Source organism: Suncus etruscus, chromosome 15 (assembly GCF_024139225.1).
Source record: "Suncus etruscus isolate mSunEtr1 chromosome 15, mSunEtr1.pri.cur, whole genome shotgun sequence".
Classification (NCBI taxonomy): Eukaryota; Metazoa; Chordata; class Mammalia; order Eulipotyphla; family Soricidae; genus Suncus; species Suncus etruscus.
In genome coordinates this window covers 67784913-67806700 of record NC_064862.1, presented here as the reverse complement: position 1 = coordinate 67806700, position 21788 = coordinate 67784913, and the positions used below count along the sequence as shown (strand labels likewise).

Below are 21788 nucleotides of genomic sequence, written 5' to 3'. Positions count from 1 at the left end.
GGACAGCTAGCCACAGGTCTCCTGGGCTGAACTCCTAGTCCAGGGGGCCAAGATCCCCCCAAACCTGGTGGGTCTTCAGGGCCACGCCTGGTTAATCGGGCCCTGGGGGGAGGGGAGGAGAAATCCCGCCCTATGCATCCCAAAACTACAGAACCGCGCGGGGGCGCTAGCCCCCGCGCGTACTTCATATATTAAGAGTATTCCTTACTGTTATGTTATGTTTTACGTATCCAGAATCTTTATTTTGTATCGTGCCCTTTCCCACATCCCTACAAAGCTCTTTTTTATTCCCTTACTCTCTATCCCCCCCAAACATCTCTAATCTACATTACTCTTTTTAATCAGTAGTGTACAAGCCTTATCACAGACCAAAGCCGTGTATTGTGTGTAACAACCCCAAATTGTTTCAAGATACATAAAATGGACACGTATTTCTTTAGAATATTTTTTTTCTCTGACAGCTATAATTCTTACTAAATGTTGTCTTATATAGTGACGATTCTAACCGCTTTTCATCTTCTCTTTTTGAGCTGTTTAACAAGGAATCTTAGAGAAAGAGTCCCCCAGATTAATGCTTATGATTGAACCATAATTGTTCTTATCACCCCCTTATGGGCCAAGAACACCACGTGGCATTGCTCCTTTTTTGCATAGGCACATTAAAATGGGAAAATACTATACATATAAATAAGATCCTATCTAATAGAGATTGGTACAGACAAATCTTATAGTGCAAAGGGACCTTACACCCTGAACATTGACATAAAGACCTGGCACAGACCTCAGAAGAAAGGGCATTTCCCTGAACCAGGGAAGCCATCCACAAAACATCCAGGCTGGTCTATAGCATCACCTGGAAGCAATCCTCTATCAAGGAAGACTCTACACTGCTCAGACATTGTCCTGCTCAAAAGAGACTTCCATTAACACTGAGAAGACTTAACAACAACAACGATTTGCTTACAGGACAGGGCTCCCTGCATTGCCCTTTGATTGTAAGGTGAAACCAGAGGACGCTCCACATCCTGACTTCAATGTTGGATATACAGATTCCAGGATCTTAAATACAGAAGCTTGATACCAACAACAGAGACTGTGTGAAAAATATAAGTGTGTTGGCACTACAGACAATGTCTTGGATTGGACGATCTAGCTTGCCAGGAGCCTAGAGTTGGTCTTGTGCCAGGAACCTTCAGGGGTCGGGTCTTTTTGTATTTAGGCCAAGGTTATTTCTTTCCATGTCCCTCATATTTTGGTGGGCCTATGCAAACAACAATTGCCACTCTAACACCATTTTTGCTGTGCTCCTTTGACTCTAATCCTTAAAAAGAACCCAGTTAAGATTTGAGGTTAACTTAAGCTAATATGCATGAATATGGAAATGTAAAAAAAATGCTATGCCTGTAATGTTTAAGGAGTTATGTAAGTTTTATGGCTTTAGATTGCCTTGTGTGCTGTTAAGAAATATTATAGTGTGTTACAATCTTAATGTTCTTTGGATGAAATTTCAAAGTTGGGATATCAGCAAGGGGACTTCTGAGAATTATGTTATGTATTGTCCTTCCACTGTAACTTTACCTTGTCCTCTTTCTTTGCATCCTTGTTCTCATAATTAAAAATAAAAAAAAAAAATGATAATTTGATGGGGCTGGTGAGGTGGCGCTAGAGGTAAGGTGTCTGCCTTGCAAGTGCTAGTCAAGGAAGGACCAAGGTTCGATCCCCCAGCGTCCCATATGGTCCCCCAAGCCAGGGGCGATTTCTGAGCACTTAGCCAGGAGTAACCCCTAAGCATCAAACAGGTGTGCACCCCCCAAAAAAAAATAGGAGTAAGGAGCCGGCGAGATAGCATGGAGGTAAAGCATTGGCCTTCCATGCAGAAGGACAGTGGTTCAAATCCCGGCATCCCAGGTCCCCTATGCCTGCCAGGGGCGATTTCTGAGCGTAGTGCTAGAAATAAACCGGAGTGCTGCCGGGTGTGACCCAAAAACAAAAAACAAAAAACAAAAACAAAAAAAATATATATATACACACACATATATATAGGAGTAGTATATCTGACCCTAGTTTATAAGCATAGTTCTGATATCATGTTTTAATATTAAACAGCAATAAAATAGACCCTTCTTAATTGTGTCTACTATGCCAATAATACCATATATTCAAAACGAAATGTTTAAATTAATTAAAAGAGAACTATTTTTGTTCATTTGTTGTGGCCTACACCTGACATACTCAGGGCTTACCTTCAGTTTCTGTGTTCAGGGTACTTGAGGAACTATATGTAGTGACAAGATGGAACCAGTGTCACAGCCAATGCAGATACTTGCAAGGCAAGTGCTTAAACCATCTGTACTAGCTTTCTGGCCCCTTAAAGAAAAATGTTCATGGCTAAAATGCATGAAATTAATAACTTTGTAAATCACAGTTCTTTAATTAAATTGGAGCACTATTCATAATAGCCAGAATCTGAAACAACTCAAGTACCTGACACCATGTGAGTGGGTAAGGAAATTGATACTCTTCACAATGGAATAGTATGCAACTGATAGGGAAAAATGAAGTCATGAAATTTTCTTATGCATGGATAGATATGGAGAGCATTATGCTGAATGAAATGAGCCAGAGGCAGAGAGATAGATATAGTATGATCGCATTCATTTGTGGTGTATATATATTATTATGTTTCTATATTACTATGCATAGATATGTATATATATAAAGACAGTATAGTACCCAGAGACAAGAGACAAGGGCCAGAAGTACTGGTCCATTATAGGTAACTTGCCACAGAGTGAGGGAATACAGTCAGGGTAGACAAGGAATCACTATGACAATGATAGTTAGAAATGATCGCTCTGGACAAGAACTGGGTGCTAAAAGGAGATAAAGTGATAGGCATAATACCCCTTCAAGAACAACACTGCAAACCGTAGTGTCTAAAAGAAAAAGGGAGAGAAAGAGACAGACAGAGAGACAAAGAAAGACAGAGAAACATAGAAGAAAACTGTCTGCCACAGAAGCAGGCAGGGTAGGGCATGGAGGAAGGGTAGGAAGGAAACTGGAGGCATTGGTGGTGGGAAATATGCACTGGTGATGGTGCTGTACATTGTGTGTCTGAAACTCAATCAGAACAACTTTATAACTGTGTACCTCATGGTGATTCAATTAAAGTATTTATTTTTAAAAATAGATAGAAAGAAAAGGAGAGCTGCCTTAAACAAGAGTACAGAGATATTAAACAATTTAAAAAAAACTTTATAAGATTTTTCCTGCATCTTTCTTAAATGGCAAAACAAACAATACACTGTGAAAATAAATTCTAATTGTACAACAATGCTTAATAAGTAATCGCCCTGATCTGCAGGTATGTAGTTTAAATAAACCAAGGAAACTATTTCAACAAGAAGTATAAAGACACAGTATTTTAAGTTAGTATATTATTATCAATCAATCAATCAATCCAGAGTAATTACAATTCAATTAGATTGTAAAAGGCTGAGAGTTCAAGGTAAGAATGTTTTAAGTAAAAAAAAAAAAAAAAGGAGAATCACAAAAAAAAAGAATGCTTTAAGTGGCAAAGGAAAACTATTAAGTTATACTTGCTAATGCTTACTTATCTTCTATACTTTGACTCAGAGCACAAACTAGATAATAATCTCAGGTATGTCTGATATTGCTAACTCCTGCTATTTACTCCATCTCAATCCATTCTGATTTTTATATTCCATACCTTTCAAACTGGTAATAAGCAAAGCAGACAGAGCTGACAGTGAAATCCAAGGACATATATTGGGAATCCAAGAAGCAAACAACTTTTTTTCTTTATAAATAATTTAAAATAAATCAGAAAAACAAGGTAATACTTTCTATTTCCAAAAAAGTCACCATTTTAAGTGTCTCATGCATAAACTAGGGGGGGAAAGATTTAATCAGCTGAAGAGTTAAGAAAATATGCATCTACGGGGCCGGGTAGGTGGCGCTGGAGGTAAGGTGTCTGCCTTGCAAGCGCTAGCCAAGGAAGGACCGCGGTTCAATCCCCCGGTGTCCCATATGGTCCCCCCAAGCCAGGGGCGATTTCTGAGCACATAGCCAGGAGTAACCCCTGAGCGTCAAACGGGTGTGGCCCAAAAACCAAAAAAAAAAAAAAAAAAAAGAAAATATGCATCTTATCATTAGAGAATGAGTTTTTTATTCTTTCTAACATACATTTACAAATACAGTAGAATGTGCTAGTGAGACACAGAATTCAGGCATGAGTAAGAAATTCAACTGTGGAGAGATAAGCTACACTAAGACAGAATGGTATTTTTGTTTTGTTTTGGTCTGGACCATACCCAGCAACACTCAGGGGTTATTCCTGGCAGGCATTGGTAACCATATGGCATGCCGGAGACTGAACCTAGATAGGCCACATGCAAGGCAAGTGCCCTACCCTCAGGGGTCCTCAAACTTTTTAAACAGGGGCCAGTTCACTGTCCCTCAGACCATTGGAGGGTCTGACTATAGTAAAAACCAAACTTATGAACGAATTCTTATGCACACTGCATATATCTTATTTTGCAATGAAGAAACAAAACAGATACAAATACAATATGTGGCCCGCGGGCCATAGTTTGAGGACCACTGCATCACTCCGGCCCCCAGGACAGTATTTTGAGATATAAAATTTAGAAAGAGAAAATATGGCAGCAAACTGCAGGCTTCATAACATGAGTAATACTAAAGTAAGCCTTAAAAGTTGTACAGAATTTTTTTGACCCCCACCCTCTAAAGTTGTACAGAATTTCTATACGGCTTTGAAAAGATAGCAAAGATTCAAAGAAAGTGCTGCACTCATTTGTAGAAATGACAACCCTGGCAAGGAAGGGAAACATTCCTGGGGGATATAGTTCACAGTGGGTTTGGAAACAATCAGCTGGAAGGAATTAGGATTATCTAAAATAATACAGGCAAAGAAATGACAGAGAAGCTTTTCAGGACAAAAACATCCTATATCAAGTCACCCAAGATATTTAAAATTCTGACTCTAAATCTCAGAATAAGATTCTAATCTCCACAAATGTTTCTCTTTATCAGTCTGCATGAAGCAGAGAGAAGCAAAGACAGCACAACAGAGAAAATAACTAGAAGAAAAGAAGTTAGTAGAAATGCCAAAACAACATGGCATCATGGGGAATCTTTTAAATATAAAGGAAGAGGAAAGAAAGCTATAAAAGAACATGTCAGAAGGGCTAGTGTGTGCAGGAAAGGAAATGGAATTTGCACATTCTGAAACCAGAGTTCCTGACTAGGGAGGAAATCTGGATCTAGAAATTCAAGAAAACTTACTTTATATTGAAACATATACTATTTACTATTTTAACAAATTGCTATAGCATTGCTGTGTACTAATACTTGGCCTGTCTTAGCAGCTAACTGTAGGACTGCATTTCTCAAGACATGAACGGCAAATAATACACATAAGGCAGACAACTACAAACCTAGGAACTCAATCAGTTTTTATTAAATAATAAAAGTGAAAGTCTACAATGTGTTGAATCTTTTATTTAGCTTCATATAATTTAAAAAGGAAAATAAGAAAAGCAAAACTGGGGTCAGAAAGATAGTATAGCAGGTAGGTATTTTGCCTTGCGTGCACCGAGATTCAATCCCTGGCACCCCATATGGTACACGGAGCTTGCCAGGAGTGATTCCTAAGACCAGAGCAGGGAGTAAATATGCAAAATTTCCTAAACTTTCCAGGCTTCTTCCTCTTTCTCCCTTGTCTTACTCAATAGGTGAGTCCACAATTTCTTTTAAAAGTAATTTATTCACTGTCTTTTCTGCAGCAAAAAACAAAGGGCTTAGACCTGGATACAGTTTAGGACTTATTTCTTTTTCTGCTAAGGGCATAGCAGAAATTATTAGCTGTTCAGCCTGAATTGGTCCCTGACAGCTGGAAAGCTCAGCAGCAGGGATTTCAGTAACCAGCCTCCATACTACTGAGATCAAATAAAACTCAATGCAGCTCGACAGCTGCCTCAGCAATGTGAACAGGACTTTAGTGTCCACACCAGGAAGCACCAGTCTTTGTCTCTTAGCACTACTCCCACAGACAACATTCTGAGGACCTAACCAGTGAGAGTGCTAGGTACTGAAACTTGGTGGTTGGTGCAATTCATCAGTAACACTTGCAAAATACCATCTTAAATTGTATTTTCAGACTGCAACTGATACAGAGGAAAGTAAAGTCACAAATAAAGGAGGACTAATCTACTTTTTTTTTTTAATTTAAAGATATTGGGGCCGGAGTGGTAGCACAAGTAGTAGAATGTTTGCCTTGCATGAACTAACTAGGACGAACCACGGTTCAGTCCCCTAGCATCCCATATGGTCCCCCAAGTCAGGAGCAATTTCTGAGCGCATAGCTAGGAGTAACCCCTGAGCATCACCAGGTGTGGCCCAAAAACAAACAAAAAAAAAAGATATCGTAACTTATCATAACTCTTACCTTTGTTGCCAGCGCTTTCAAACTATCAAGGAATCTTTGCCAGAAATCTTTGAAGAGGGGGCGGTCAATTTTTTTCAAACTCTCTTTGGTGCTGGCATCCACACTAACATAGAGCTGGGTAACTGGTTTGAGGTTCCTTGTGAGAAAAACAAAGCAACATTATAAGCAGCAAACATCTATGCCAGATTTCCATGGTATAAAACTCACATTATAAATACTTACTATTTTACTGACCCCAGAGGCTTCTCTCAGAAACTGTAGTAATCAAAGTTTTTATAGAATGACTGAACTGTTATATAAATCTTAAATGACAAAAATTATCCCTAATTATTTGAAAACATTTGTTACTTAAACTGGTCATCTACAAACATAAAGTTTAAATGAAAAGTACACAAAATAAGACCTAGTTTCAGGTTTGGCACCATTAGTCCAAAATAATGAATGGCGCTGGGAAGATATCACAGCAGGCAGGGTACTTGCTTTGCATATGCCTGGCCCAGGTTGAAACCCTGGCATCCTATAAAGTCCCCTGAGCCCTGAGCACCTTCAGGAGTAATCCCTGAGTACAGAGTCATAATTAGCCCTAAGCATCACTGGGTGTGGCCCAAAAACAAAATAACCAAATTAAAAAACTAGAAGTAGACTTCAAGACTGAGAGAAGCAATTGGCTTAGGAAGGTGAAGCTTCGGGGCCGGAGAGATAGCATGGAAGTAAGGCGTTTGCCCTTCATGCAGGACGGTGGTTCGAATCCCGAGATCCCATATGGTCCCCAGAGCCTGCCAGGAGCAATTTCTGAGCGTAGAGCCAGGAGTAACCCCTGAGCGCTGCTGGGTGGGACCCAGAAAACAAAAACAAAAAACAAAAACAAAAAAAAAAAACAAGGTGAACAGTGGCCTATTCCGAGGTCTTTAAGCAACAGTTAAAGAAAAGCTTAAGTTTTGCATACAGTTCAGAGATAGAAAAAGTTGCTGGACACAAAGAAGTACAATCTGAAAGAAACATTTTTTGTTTTTGCAAAATATGCCATAAAATATAACACCAAAGTGGTATTTATGTGTTTGGTTGTTTTTTTTTTTTAACCTATAACATCAATTTTTGAGTTTAAGATTTTAAAAGACAGGCTCTGTATTTTCCTTTGAATATAGTCACAAAGCCATCTACTTAACTGGCTTTTTAGTCAATATTGTTTCAGTCAATATCATTTGTCAGAACTTTGTTTCAAGGGGCTATGTCTTCAAGGCTTACTTTTGGCTCTTATACTCAGGAATCACTCCTGGCAATGTTGAGGGCAGCATATGTGACAATGGAGATTAAATTTGAATCAGTTGCATGCAAGTAAATAAGTCCACTGAATAGGTCAGAACTTTTAGTGGCATGTGGGGCAAATAAAAGTAATCATCTAGCTTAGTGATGTGTAAAAATAAAATAGATCTAAACACAAAATTATTATAAGCAGAGATACTGTGACCATGGCAAGGACAAAAGCAAATAAAATATCGGCAAACTCTGAGTGCATCAATTCCTCTCTCATAGTCATATGCAAAGACATCTTTAAAAGTTCAGTAATGCATCAATAATATACAGAGAGGGGCCGGAGAGATAGCATGGAGGTAAGGCGTTTGCCTTTCATGCAGAAGGTCATTGGTTTGAATTCTGGCATACCATATGGTCGCCCGAGCCTAACAGAAGTGATTTCTGAGTGTGGAGCAGGAGTAACTCCTGAGCGCTGCCAGGTGTGACCCAAAAACCAAAAAATAAATAAATAAATAAATAAATAAATAAATAAATAAATAAATAAATAAATAAATAATAATAATAATAATAATAATACACAAAGAATATAAAGTACTAAAAAGGCAAAGCAAATACAAACTATACTGATAGCATTCTATCTCATCACCCTAACTGGGAGATTTTTAAATGACAGACTATGCTATCTTAACTGGACTTTATGTTTACAAAAAAAATAATAATAATAAAGATTGTCTAAATACCCATGGTTGGCTACTACCACCTGTTGGAAAAAAAAAAAAAGTGGCCTAACCTTTACATCTTTTTTTTTTTTTTTTTTTTTTTGGTTTCTTGGGTCACACCCGGCAGTGCTCAGGGGTTACTCCTGGCTGTCTGCTCAGAAATAGCTCCTGGCAGGTACGGGGGGACCATATGGGACACCGGGATTCGAACCAACCACCTTTGGTCCTGGATCGGCTGCTTGCAAGGCAAACGCCGCTGTGCTATCTCTCCGGGCCCCTAACCTTTACATCTTATCTCCATAACTACTTAAGATTATGAATTGCAAATTCCAAAGATTTCAGTTATTTTATAAGCTTCCCTCTACCATTAACAAAAATGGAAACCTTGGACAGAGTATCAATAAGGTACCAATAAGGATCTTTGATCAATATCAAATATACTGTTCCTTATAAATTTCCTGATTGGCAATCAGGAGCAGGGCTTACTCCTGACTATGCACTCAGAGGTTATTACTGGCAGTGCTCAGGGAACCATACAGGATGCGAGAAATTAAACCAGGTTGGCTAAACGCAAGGCAGGCACCCTAACAAATGTACTATTGTCACAGCCCTCAACCAATACTTCTTTATTGAGCATTTGTGTTATTTCAACACATTGAATATTGTAATAAGCACTACAAAGCACTTTCAAAATGAGCTATCCTCTCACACCAGTGAGAATGGTTATATGTTAGCAGAGATATGGTGAAAAAAAAAAAAAAAAAAAAAAACCTTGCACTGTTGCATAGAATGTTGTCTAAGCATAAAAATAATTTGGAGAGTCCTCCAAAGAATAAGGAATAAGAAAAGAGCTTATATAAAATCTAGACAAACACAAATTTGAAGAATTATTCATTTGAAGAAAGAAAAAAAAATAAAGACAAACATGCCTATCTCTTTTCAAAAATCTTTGAGAAGCCACATACTGTTTTCCAGAGAGGCTGTCTGTCCCCTTTACATTCCCATTACCAGTGTACAAGGGTTTAAGTGCTCTACATCCTCATCATCACTTACTTTGGTTTGATTTTTGTTTCTTCATAGAAGCCACGTTACTGGGTATGATGCAGAACATATCAAATTAAGTTCAATCCTAATATTCATTTTCTAAGAGTCCAACAGCATAGGTTTATTATACTTCCTACCATTTATTCCAATAGAAATTAGAATGTGCTAGAGAGTAACACAAAGTCAGGCACCACTGAGATATGGGGCTCAATCCACAAAAAAAGTCTTATCATTAGTGGTTCTCTAAAACAGAAAGAATTATAACCTAAGAAACTATCTTCAGAGTGGGGGTAGAGAGGGCAGCGCTATTTAATTATTGAACAAAATTAAAATATAACCCATCCTACTCTGGCATGCCCAGCTAAAATTATTGTTTTCCCAAACTCTACGGGAATATTTCTCTGACCATATCCATTACTAGTCCCAGAACCCATCTCAGTCATTGAGCTAAAAAGAGACCTTTACAATTTAATCATTTCATTTTGTAGATAAGAAAATTTATACCAAAAAAAAAAGGTTAAATTATTTATTACCTAAGGCCATACAGCTAATTAGTGTCAAAATTTATGACTAAAGCTCACAGCTCAACTTCTAGTCACTTGTTCTTTCTTTATAAGCATAGAATTGTATGTCTCTAATGTCTTCCTAAAGCTACTTAAAATTCACATCACAATTTGAATGGTTCTCAAACTTCAGAAAGTACTAAGATCCCTGGGCAGAATGCATAAAATGCTTATTCCTACACTGCAAGCCTAAATATTAATATTCACAGGGTTGGGAATGAAGTCCCAAGAAAAACATTTTGAGTCTGGAATTGTAGCTTAGCAAAAGACCACATGACATGACACACATACATGACTCCTTGAGTTTGATCCCTGTTTTTTTTTTCACCACATCTCTGCTAACATATAACATTCTCACTGTTGTGAGAGGATATCTCATTTTGAAAGTGCTTTGTAGTGCTTATTACAATATTCAATGTATTAAAATAACACAAATGCTCATGCTTATATATGTTTGTTTTGTGTGCGTACCAATACATCACACATACAAATATACATATTAACAAGCAACTCTCTTTTTCTGGAAGTCTGTGCAGAATATTTTTGGAGAATATTCTGAGCATCTTTCTTTCCTAGAAAAAGGCAAAGATCCCCAAAATGTGAGACCTGGACCAGCAGCATTATATCCTAAGAAACAAATTCTCCGGTAGCTGCGATCCAAACAACCTAATTAAAGACTTCTGGAGAGCAGGGTTGAGAAGTTAGGATATTGGCTGACTCTATTGGTCTTGTTATGGTTGTTGTCTCAGGCAGTGATGAAGCTAAAAATTGCCACAAAGTGGTGGTGGTGGTGGTGGTAGTAGTAGTAGAAGTAGAAGTAGAAATAGAAGTAGTAGAAGTAGTAGTAGTAAGTAGTAGTAGTAAGTAGTAGTACAAATAATAAATATAAGACATTCTTTTTCAAGGACTGAAGATAAAGTGCTTGGCTTGCAAGCAACCAACCCAGGCTCAATCCCCCATACAAAACACGATTCCCTGAGCACCACCAGGACTAAGGCCTAAACACCTACAGGTGTGACTCCAAAATAAATTAAAAACAAAAAACAAAAAAAACATTTTCACTGGATTAAAAACTAGATAAATTACTTTAAAGATATCCCAATGGTTTAGGGATTCCAATTCCAAGAGGTTTTACATCAACAATATATTGACAACTCTCTGGAAATGTGTCTCTGCAGGAATTTTAAATCTTTTATCCCTTCCCTGCTTCCAGGCTCATAGTTTTCACTCTAACTGTGGACCATTTAATGTCAAGGCTAGTTCAGAGTTTGAGGCAGCTAATGTCAAAGAGGAAGTACCTGGGACTGGAGTGATAGCACAGCGGTAGGGCATTTGCCTTGCACACAGTCAACCCAGGATGGACCAGGGTCTGATCCCCAGCAACCCATATGGGACCCCAAGCCTTCCAGGAGTGATTTCTGAGCACAGAGCCAGGAGTAACCCCTGAACATCACCAGATGTGACCCAAAGCCAAAAAAAAAAAAAGAGTAAGTGCTAACACATCATAAAGTGTCTGATCTTATGGACATTTAGACTTCTAGGATAAATGATTTAAATGATACTTAGATCTTTATATCTCTGTCAAGAAAAAGTTGGTTCTTTGACAGTGCTTTCTTTTTCTTTGTTTTTCTTTGTTTGTTTTTGTTTTTGAGTCACACCTGGCAGTGCTCAGATGTTACTCCTGGCACTGCTCTCAGATATTACTCTTGGCAGGCTCAGGGGACCATTTGGGATACCAAGGATCAAACCCAGGTTGGCTACATGCAAGGCAAAAACCCTAACAGCTGTACTACCACTCAGGCCCTGCTTTCATTATTTTTTATAAAAGAAGAAGCCATTAAAGTTCTCTGATATTCCTGATGTTTTGATATTTTGATATTCCAAAACACATTTGTTTTGCTGCCATCACTATTTATCACAGTATTCTAAAATCTGGAGGGTTTTGTTTGGTTGGTTGGTTGTTGGTTTTGGGGATACACCAAATAATGCTCAGGGGTCACTCCTAGCTCTACACTCAGAGGGGTAATATGAGGTCCCGGGAAACAAACCCAGGCTGGCTTCATGGAAGGCAAGCACCCTCCCAACTGTACTATCTCTCTGGTCCCATCAAAACAGTATATTTAATGTGATTTTTTCCATGTGATTTTCTTTTTGACACATATGCAAATGAGAAGTGTGTTGTCTAAATTATAACCCTAACTGGAAATATTCTAGTTTTCTTTTTTGAACTGACTTACATATTTATTCTTTTATAGTAATAGATCGTGATGTATATGACTGCAATGTATTTTGAAAGCCACTATAATGCCCTATATATAGACACTTGGGTATTGTCCTGCAAGAAAGTTGAGTGCTCATAAGAAAAATTTATACATAAAAATTTCTGGTTTCAAATCTCTATTTATGTAACAAAAGTTAAATTCTTATTTTACTTGTTAAGATCTTCCCTGTTGCTAATAACTTTGATTTGCTTACCTTATCAGTATGAGAAAAGTGTGAAAAACCTATTTCTTCTTACAAGTTCTGTCAACTTGGTTATGTTACTATTTTTTAATTTTGAACTGTTATTTTAGGTTCCTGATGAATTTAATATTTTATTATAAAGAAATCTAGTTTTGGGGCCGGGCGATGGCGCTAAAGGTAAGGTGCCTGCCTTGCCTGCGCTAGCCTTGGACGGACCGCGGTTCGATCCCCCGGTGTCCCATATGGTCCCCCAAGCCAGGAGCAACTTCTGAGCACATAGCCAGGAGTAACGCCTGAGCGTTACTGGGTGTGGCCCAAAAATCAAAAAAAAAAAAAAAAAAGAAATCTAGTTTTATAATGTAATGGTATTTGCCTCAAAGTATATTTTAACCAATTAGTATATTCTGATCAGAAGTTTGCCAAAGAGGAAATTTCTGTGTTTTATGCATTGTGTGTGAGTGTGTGTGTGTGTGTGTGTTTCACAGCACCATTACAACTTAGTCATTAGCATTATAGTCATTTTCATAGGCACTGAGAAGCTATCTTCTAGGGTCAAAAGAGAACAGGAGATTTGCCCAAGATTAGACTGAGCCTAGGGCCCAAGTTCTTTACCTTACTATATGCCTCTTTTTTTTTTTTTAGCCCACCTAGACATTCATATTTCTAAAAAATGATCAGACACAAGAAGAGGTCATGGGGCCGGAGCGGTAGCACAGCAGTAGCACATTTGCCTTGCACTTGGCTGACCCAGGACAGACACAGGTCCGATTCCTAGCATCCCATATGGTCCCCCTAGTCAGGAGCGATTTCTGAGCACAGAGCCAGAAGTAACTCCTGAGCGCTGCTGGGTGTAGTCCAAAAACCAAAAACCAAAAAAGAAAAAGAAGAGGTCACACCCTAAATCATGACACACTCCCAATAAGGAAGTCTGGAAGAAAAACTTCTACTGGAAGCATCAGATGATATTTATAATCATTCTTCACTTCATCTAGCTGCTTCAAGTGACTGCTTTAACACAGTCTCTTTTCCTTTAAAATTCATGCATGTCTTAATTTTTAGGCATTCAGTATGTGAAGAACTAATTCAAATTATAAGGCTTCTCTAACAATGATAAATATTCTAGCAAAATACAAAGCAAATAAAACACAGAGTAAACAATACAGATAGCACAGATAAAAGAGCAGAGAGGGGAGGGAGGAGATGGGAGGCAGAAAATGAAACTCACAGTTTCAATGAGGAAAATGTAGAAAAAGATGGGCAATCCAAGAACTTAAATGGGAATTATGTCAATCCTGTTAAAGATGGTCAGAGAAATAATACAGCAGATAGGATGTTGAGTATGATCCCCAGCATCCCATATGGTTCCCCAAGTACTGCCAGGAGTGATTCCTGAGTGCAGAGCCATGAGAAATGAGCACTGCCGGTTGTGTCCCTCACCCCGCAAAAAAGATGGATCAGGGCCAGAGAGGTAGTACAGCAAGTAAGGTGCTCATGGAGCTAGAGAGATAGCACAGTGATAGGGTGTTTGCCCCAGGAGGGACCTGATTGGATTCCCGGCATCCCATTTGGTCCCCCAGACTGCCAGGAGCGATTTCTGAGTGCAGAGCAAGCGTAACTCCTGAGTGCCAGTGGGTGTGCCCCCCCAAAAAGCAATAAATAAATAAATAAAGTTTAAAAAAAAAAGTAAGGTGCTCACTTTGCATGAGGCTGACACAGAGTTCAATCCCTGAAACTGCATATGGCCCTACAAATACCACCAGGAGTGATTCCTGAACACAGAGGTAGGGGTAAGCTTTGAGTACTGCTGGGCATAAGCCCCAAACAAGATGACAACAACCAAAATAAAAATAAAAATAAAATTAAATAAAATAAATAAAAATAAAAGATATACAAAAAAAATAAAAGATATAAAATAGATTTTATAAGAAATAATATGCGGAGCCAGAGATGGCATGGATGGATGGCCGGATGGCATGGAGGTAGGTCATTTGCCTTGCATGCAGAAGGACGGTGGTTCAAATCCTGGCGTCCCATATGGTCCCTTGAGCCTGCCAGGGGTGATTTCTGAGCGTAGAGCTGAGTGTGACTCAAAAACCAAAAAAAGGGGGCCGGAGAGATAGCATGGAGGTAAGGTGTTTGCCTTGCATGCAGAAGGATGGTGGTTCAAATCCGGCATCCCATATGGTCCCCTGAGCCTGCCAGGAGCGATTTCTGAGTGTAGAGCCAGGAGTAACCCCTGAGCAGGGCCAGGTGTGACCCAAAAACCAAAAACAAACAAACAAACAAACAAACAAAAAGTAATATGCTTGATAGTGGATGGATGTTTTAGATTAGCAAATACTTATTCAAAAATAAAAAATGTGGGCCTGGAGAGATAGCACAGCAGCGTTTGCCTTGCAAGCAGCCTATCCAGGACCTAAGGTGGTTGGTTCGAATCCCGGTGTCCCATATGGTCCCCCGTGCCTGCCAGGAGCTATTTCTGAGCAGACAGCCAGGAGTAACCTCTGAGCACCGCCGGGTGTGGCCCAAAAACTAAATAAATAAATAAAAATAAAATAAAAAGTTTAAAAAAATAAATAAATAATGTAAGACTTTAAATATAAATCTTAAATATATAATTAATTAAAGTAAAAAGAGGGCTACAGATGAAATCCTTGGAACAGATGCCACATTTGGTATTTCTGGGTCATACAAAAACTCTATTCTTAACTTTTTGTTTTAGTAACCTTATTTTTGATAGTACTCTTGGTCACATGGCAAATGAGTGAAAAGTACGTACCTCTTCTGTCCCTATATATTCCAAATTACCTATCAACATTCTCCACCATCCAAGTGATCTATTTTTGCAACCAATGAATCTGCATGGTCAGATCATTATCACCCAAGATCTTTATTTACATTAGCCATTACCAGCCATTACCAGCCTTCACTCTTTGTAAGGTACACTATGTGGGCTTTGATAAAAGTAAATCTACTATTATCATATCTTAGAATATTTTCAGTGTCCTAAAAATCTGCTTTGTTCTGCTTATCTGCTTGTAATCCACCCTGGAAACACTGATCTAACTTCTGCCTCCATAGTTTTCTTTTTCCAGACTATCAGACCTCATCCAGTCTTTCCAAATGGACTTTTTCATTTCCAAAATTTCATTTGGCTTTCCTCATGGTTTGATAGCTTACTTCTTTGTACTAAAGGACATTTCCAGTAGGTCCCCTAGAATGAACTTTCATACTTGTTCCCACTAGGCCTCTTAACAATTGGTGATTCAGGGTCCAGTTTCCCTGGCCAGTGGCTCCTAAAAAGATTTCTGCTCCTGACAGTCTAAGAGCATTGCCTTGTTATTCATAATATTCCGTTTTCAACAATACCAGAGTTTATAGAAGTCAAGTGACCCTTAGTAAGAGATGTAGAAAAATAGAGGTTGGCTACCAGAACAACCAACCATGTAATACAAGAGTTGGAACTTCTGATCCTTACCCCCACGCCTTTCTTGGGAAAAAGGAAAAAGGCTCAAGATTGAGCTACTAATTACCAATGTTCAATGACTTATCAACTAATTCTGCCACAGTGATTGAATCTCCATTCAAAACAAGCAAAGAAACAATAAATTCTAAATAATGGATTTCAGGGGAGCTTCCAGGCTGATGAACAGTTGGAGGACCTGAGAGAGAAAGTAAGCTCTTAACTTTTCCCCATTCCTACCCTAAGCATCTCTTGTTCTTTTTGTTTGTTTTTTGTTTGGGGGCCACACCCGGTGATGCTAAGGGGTTACTCCTAGCTATGTGCTCAGAAATCGCTCCTAGCTTGGGGGACCATCTGGGACACCGGGGATCAAACCCAGGTCCAACCTGGGTCAGCCGTGTGCAAGGCAAACACCTACCGCTTCACTATCGTACCAGCCCCAGCATCTCTTGTTCTTTTTTTTTTTTTTTAATTTTTTTTTGTGTGTGTGTGTGTGTGTGTGGGTCACACCCGGCAGTGCTCAGGGGTTATTCCTGGCTCAAGGCTTAGAAATTGCTCCTGGCAGGCACGGGGACCATATGGGGCCCTGGGATTCAAACGATGACCTCCTGCATGAAAGGCAAACGCCTTACCTCCATGCTATCTCTCCAGCCCCGCATCTCTTGTTCTTAATAGAATCTTTCTGCTCCTGAAAAGTCTGTCCTTACATTGTTTCTGAGTTGAACTCTGTATACTAAACCAAGTAAATAAAAGTAAACTAATTTTCCTGAGTTCTGTAAGCTGTTCCAGCAATCCATCAACCCCATGGAGGGACTAACAGGAAACCCAATTGATAGCAAGAAGTTAGAAACATTGTTAACAGTCTGAAACATGTGGGTCGCATCTGAAGGTGGTGAGGGAGTCTTCACAAATAAGGGATTGCTATCATAATCTTTGTGGTCTAAATAACTCCAGGTAAGGAAGTGTCAGAATTGAACTAAATTGTAGGACACCCACTGATGTCTGCAGAGAACCAGAAATTGCTTGGTATGATAAGACCCACACACCTGGTGTTAGAAGTGTTGTGAGTACAAATCAGACAAAAGTGAAGTACTTCGGATTCTTAAAATCAGCACTTCATACTTGGCTCTTGACAATTTGTGCCAGACTGTCGTTATTTTTCTAAAGTCAAAAATACAGATTTTATGTAAAATCTGTGGATTTTAAAATGTTGGCTCACAAAACAAGACAATTTTTCCAACACAGAAGAGGACAAATACAACCTACTTCTTAAGTGCTATTCCAAAAGCTCTAGATCATTTGAGACCTTCCAGATCATTCTACAAAACTGTAATGGTTCAGGATTACCTCCTTATCAAGTACAGTCTGACTCAGACATGGTTATTAATTCCTCTTCTACCTGCATCCATGTTACCATGCTCTTTCACACTAAGAGTTCTCTTACTAATAATGGGATCACGTGACTTGCTTTGGCCAAAGGAGTGTGAGAAATGTGACACCAACAGAGAATAAAAGATATTGTGTACTGAGATCTGTCCTCTCGTTTTTTTTTTTGTTTGTTTTTTGTTTTTCTTTTTGTTTTTTTTTGTGTGTTTTTTTGGTCACACCCGGCTGTGCTCAGGGGTTATTCCTGGCTCCAGGCTCAGAAATTGCTCCTGGCAGGCATGGGGACCATATGGGACGCCGGGATTCGAACCGATGACCTCCTGCATGAAAGGCAAACGCCTTACCTCCATGCTATCTCTCCGACCCCTGTCCTCTCGTTTTTTGAAACCTCACCCCCACTGGCATCCAGACTAACTTGTTGACAATGAGAGCCTGTATGAATAGAGGCCCCAACTACCCAGTCAAGACTATCATAAACAACCAGCACTGTGGATCTCCCAAATGAACAGACTCGTGAACAAAACTGAGACCCCCATAATGACAGTCGAGACCTAGTAAACTCACAGATGAATGCTAAATTTATAACTGTACGTTTGAGTAACTGAGTTCTGAAGTAGGTATAGCAAGAGATAACTGATATATACTATAGTACATCAGTAGTTATCTATCAGAAGTACGATAATAAAAGCATTAATCACTGGTGAAACTGAACATGTTTTTCCTTAATCACTTTTATCATCTTATCAGCATCAGTTCTATTATTAATAAAAAGTGTCTTACACATTTTTCTAGTGATAAGCATGTTGCTGACAAACAATACTCCTCTTGATAAGAGAACTATCAGCAGGTTTATATGCTTTGGAGTTGAAGCTGAGTTTATTAAGCATTCTAAATCTTGACTGACTGCTTAACTAGCTTCTGTTAACAGTAGTATATGAATCAAGAAAAGATTAACTCATAAAATCTCCTTGGGTAATAGAGTAGGCAAATGTCAAATATAAAGATATTTAGATATTAAGGGGGTAACAAGTGGCTGAAGGAGACAACTGAAGAGTTTCGTTCACGTAACTATGGGGGGCAGAGAAGGGAGAAAATAAAATAAAATGGGGAAACTATTGGAACACTGGTGAAGGAAAGTAAGTACTCTGGTGGTGAATGTGGTGTTAGAACAATGTATGCATGAAATTATTACTAGCAGTATTATACTTCAATAAAGTGAAAATAAATATTTGAATAAAAATTTAAAAGAAGGGGCCAAAAGTAGTGGCGCTAGCGGTAAGTCATCTGCCTTGCACACACTAGAGTAGGAGAAACCACGGTTTGATCCCCAGGCATGCCATATGGTCCCCCAAGCCAGGAGCAATTTCTGAGCACATAGCCAGGAGTAACCCCTGCACCTCACCTGGTATGGCCAAAAAACAAACAAAAAAAAAAAAGTTTTTAAAGAAGGTAATGGAGTAGAAACTCAAAGAAATAGCTCAAAGAATTGAGTGCATGCATTACATGCATGGGAGAGCTGAGTTTGACACCCTAGCACTAAGTAGTCCCTCCAAGCACCTCTAGGAAACCTCCCAAGTAATATACCCAGGAATAGCTTCCCAAAACTTCCAGATTTAACTTCTTCTGAGGACCCTGAGGACCTGAAGGGAACTCTGTCCTGTGCTTCTCTGCCTTTCCTGAATTCTTGAAGCTCTCCTCAGAGCCCTGGGAAGTGAACCCCAAAAAAACTGCATTCTAAAGCTGCCCAGCGAGCAAGTGAGTGAGTAAGAACTGGCTGGCTGTGAGGGTTGCCAGGCAGAGTGCTGATTGCTCTACCTACGGAGACTCCGCCTTGCTGTGCTTCTTCTGAGGACACTTAGAACCTGAAGGGAACTCTGTACTGTACTGCTCTGTCTTTCCTGAATTCTTGAAGCTCTCCTCAGAGCCCTGGGAGGCAAACCCCCAAAAACTGTCACCTAGAGGCGGCCGCGCACTCTTTCTAATCAATAAACCCCACCACAACACGCAGAAAAACTCACACTACAAGCTTGACAATAGGGAAACCTCTCAGGCAAACACCATGCACAGAGAATGGAGACGATAGCTCGGATGACCCAAAAAAATCCAACCATCTGATTAACCTCTCAGATAAGGAGCTTAGAATAGAAATATGGAAGATGTTCATAGAACTCAAAGAAAGCATAGATCGAACTGAACAGAACACAAAGACAGAAATCAGAAAACTCCAAACTGAAATAACAGATCTGAAAAACATGGTAGCTCAACTGAAAGCCTCAGTGGATGGCCTAGCCAGGAGGGTAACAGCAGCTGAGGACAGAATTGGCGTGCTGGAAGATGAGATACAGAAAAACTCAACACAACAGAAGAAATTGGAAAATAACCTTAAGACAAGCGATCAGGCAATGGAAAAAGTACTCAAGGAATGTGAACAAATGAAAATAGAAATCTTTGATAAACTCAACAGAAACAACATAAGAATCATAGGAGTCCCAGGGGCCCAAGTAGGAGATCCCCAGGAAGAATCAACTGTCAAAGATATCATCAAAGGGATACTCCCAGAGTTAAACACTACATGCAATCAAATCCTGCATGCCTGAAGAGTACCACCTAAAACAGACCTGAAGAAAAACACCCAAGACATATCCTTGTTACAATGACAAATCCCACAAATAGAGATAGAATACTGAAAGCAGCAAGATCAAAAAGGGAAATTACATTCAAAGGAGCATTCTTAAGTCTCGCACCAGACATGTCACAAGAAACTCTTAAAGCCAGAAGATAATGGTAGGATATTGTGACAAGACTGAATGAAATGAATGCCTCACCGAGAATACTGCACCCAGCCCGACTCAAGTTCAGGATTGAAGGAAGGATACATAGCTTCATGGATAAACAACAGCTCAGAAACTTTACAGATGAAAAACCAGCCTTAAAGAAAAAGCTGAAAGATCTACTTTAAGACAAGAGAGACCAATGAACACAGCAAACTTATCTACAAAGATGACATTAAATCCTATGACAATCATCTCCCTCAATGTCAATGGACTAAATTCACCAATTAAAAGACACAAAGTGGCAAAATGGGTCAAAAAGATGAATCCAACCTTCTGCTGTCTACAAGAAACACACCTGAATAATCAGAGCAAACATAGACTCAAATCGAAGGCTGGAGGAAAATCATCCAAGCAAACAACACCCTTAAAAAGCTGGGGTGGCCATATTAATATCTGATGACACCAACTTTATACTCAGAAAAATGGTAAGGGACAAAGATTGACACTTTGTACTAATCAAGGGATATGTACAACAAGAAGAAATCAGACTATATTAAACATATAGGCACCCAATGAGAGACCAGCAAATATCTAATACAATTATTGACAAATCTGAAAGACATCAATAATAACACAATCATTGTGGGAGACCTCAACACGGCCCTGTCAACACTTGACAGATCAATGAAACTGAAACCCAACAAAAACATACTAGCCCTGAAAAGAGAAATGGAAGAAAGAGGGCTAGTAGATTATATATATATAGGACACTCCACCCCAAAAAACCTGGATACACATTCTTCTCCAATGTACATGGGTCATTCTCCAGGATAGACCACATGCTGACACATAAAACATACCTTCATAAAATCAAGAGGATAGAAATCTTGCAGACTACCTTTCTGACCATAAAGCTCTGAAATTAGATGTGAACTACAAAGGGACACAGAAGAAAAACTTTAACAATTGGAAATTAAACAGCCTGCTACTGAACAACCAATGGGTCCGAGATAAAATAAAAAAGGAAATCAAAACTTTCCTAGAAACAAAAGATAATGAAGACACAAACTGCTAGAATCTATGGGACACAGCAAAATCAGTCCTGAGAGGAAAATTTATAGCTTTGCAAGCACACATCAGGAAAGAAGAAGGGGCATACCTGAATAACTTAAGGACGCAGCTCATAAAATTAAAAAATGACGAATAAAAGGAACCAAAAATAGGGAGACAGAAGTTAATAACAAAGCTGAAAGCAGAAATCAATGAAGTGGAAACCCAAAAAAAAAAAAATCCAAAAGATCAACAAAAGCAGAAGTTGGTTCTTTGAAAAAATAAACAAGATTGATAGACCATTGGCAAAATTCACAAAGAAACAGAGAGAAACCTGATAACGCGTATTAGAAAAGAAAAGGGGGAGATCACGACAGATACTGCAGAGATCCAAAGGGTAATCAGAGACTACTTTGAGAAACTTTATGCACCTAAACATGAGAACCTAGAAGAAATGGATAAATTCTTGGACACATAACCTCCCACAGTTAAGTAAGGAGGATGTAGCATATCTAAACACCCCCATCACTATGGAGGAAATTGCAACTGTAATCCAACATTTGCCTAAAAAGAAAAGCCCAG

The 21788-nt window shown here is 39.0% G+C and overlaps 1 protein-coding gene across 1 annotated transcript in view; it reads right to left on the bottom strand.

Moving 5' to 3' along the window:
- The window catches only part of LOC126031217 (S-adenosyl-L-methionine-dependent tRNA 4-demethylwyosine synthase TYW1-like), a 221636-nt gene that overhangs the window by 94442 nt on the left and 105406 nt on the right, over positions 1 to 21788 (bottom strand). The window contains exon 13 of the mRNA XM_049789508.1: positions 6491 to 6626. Coding sequence (XP_049645465.1) covers positions 6491 to 6626 — 136 coding nt within the window. The remainder of the gene's footprint in view (positions 1 to 6490; positions 6627 to 21788) is intronic.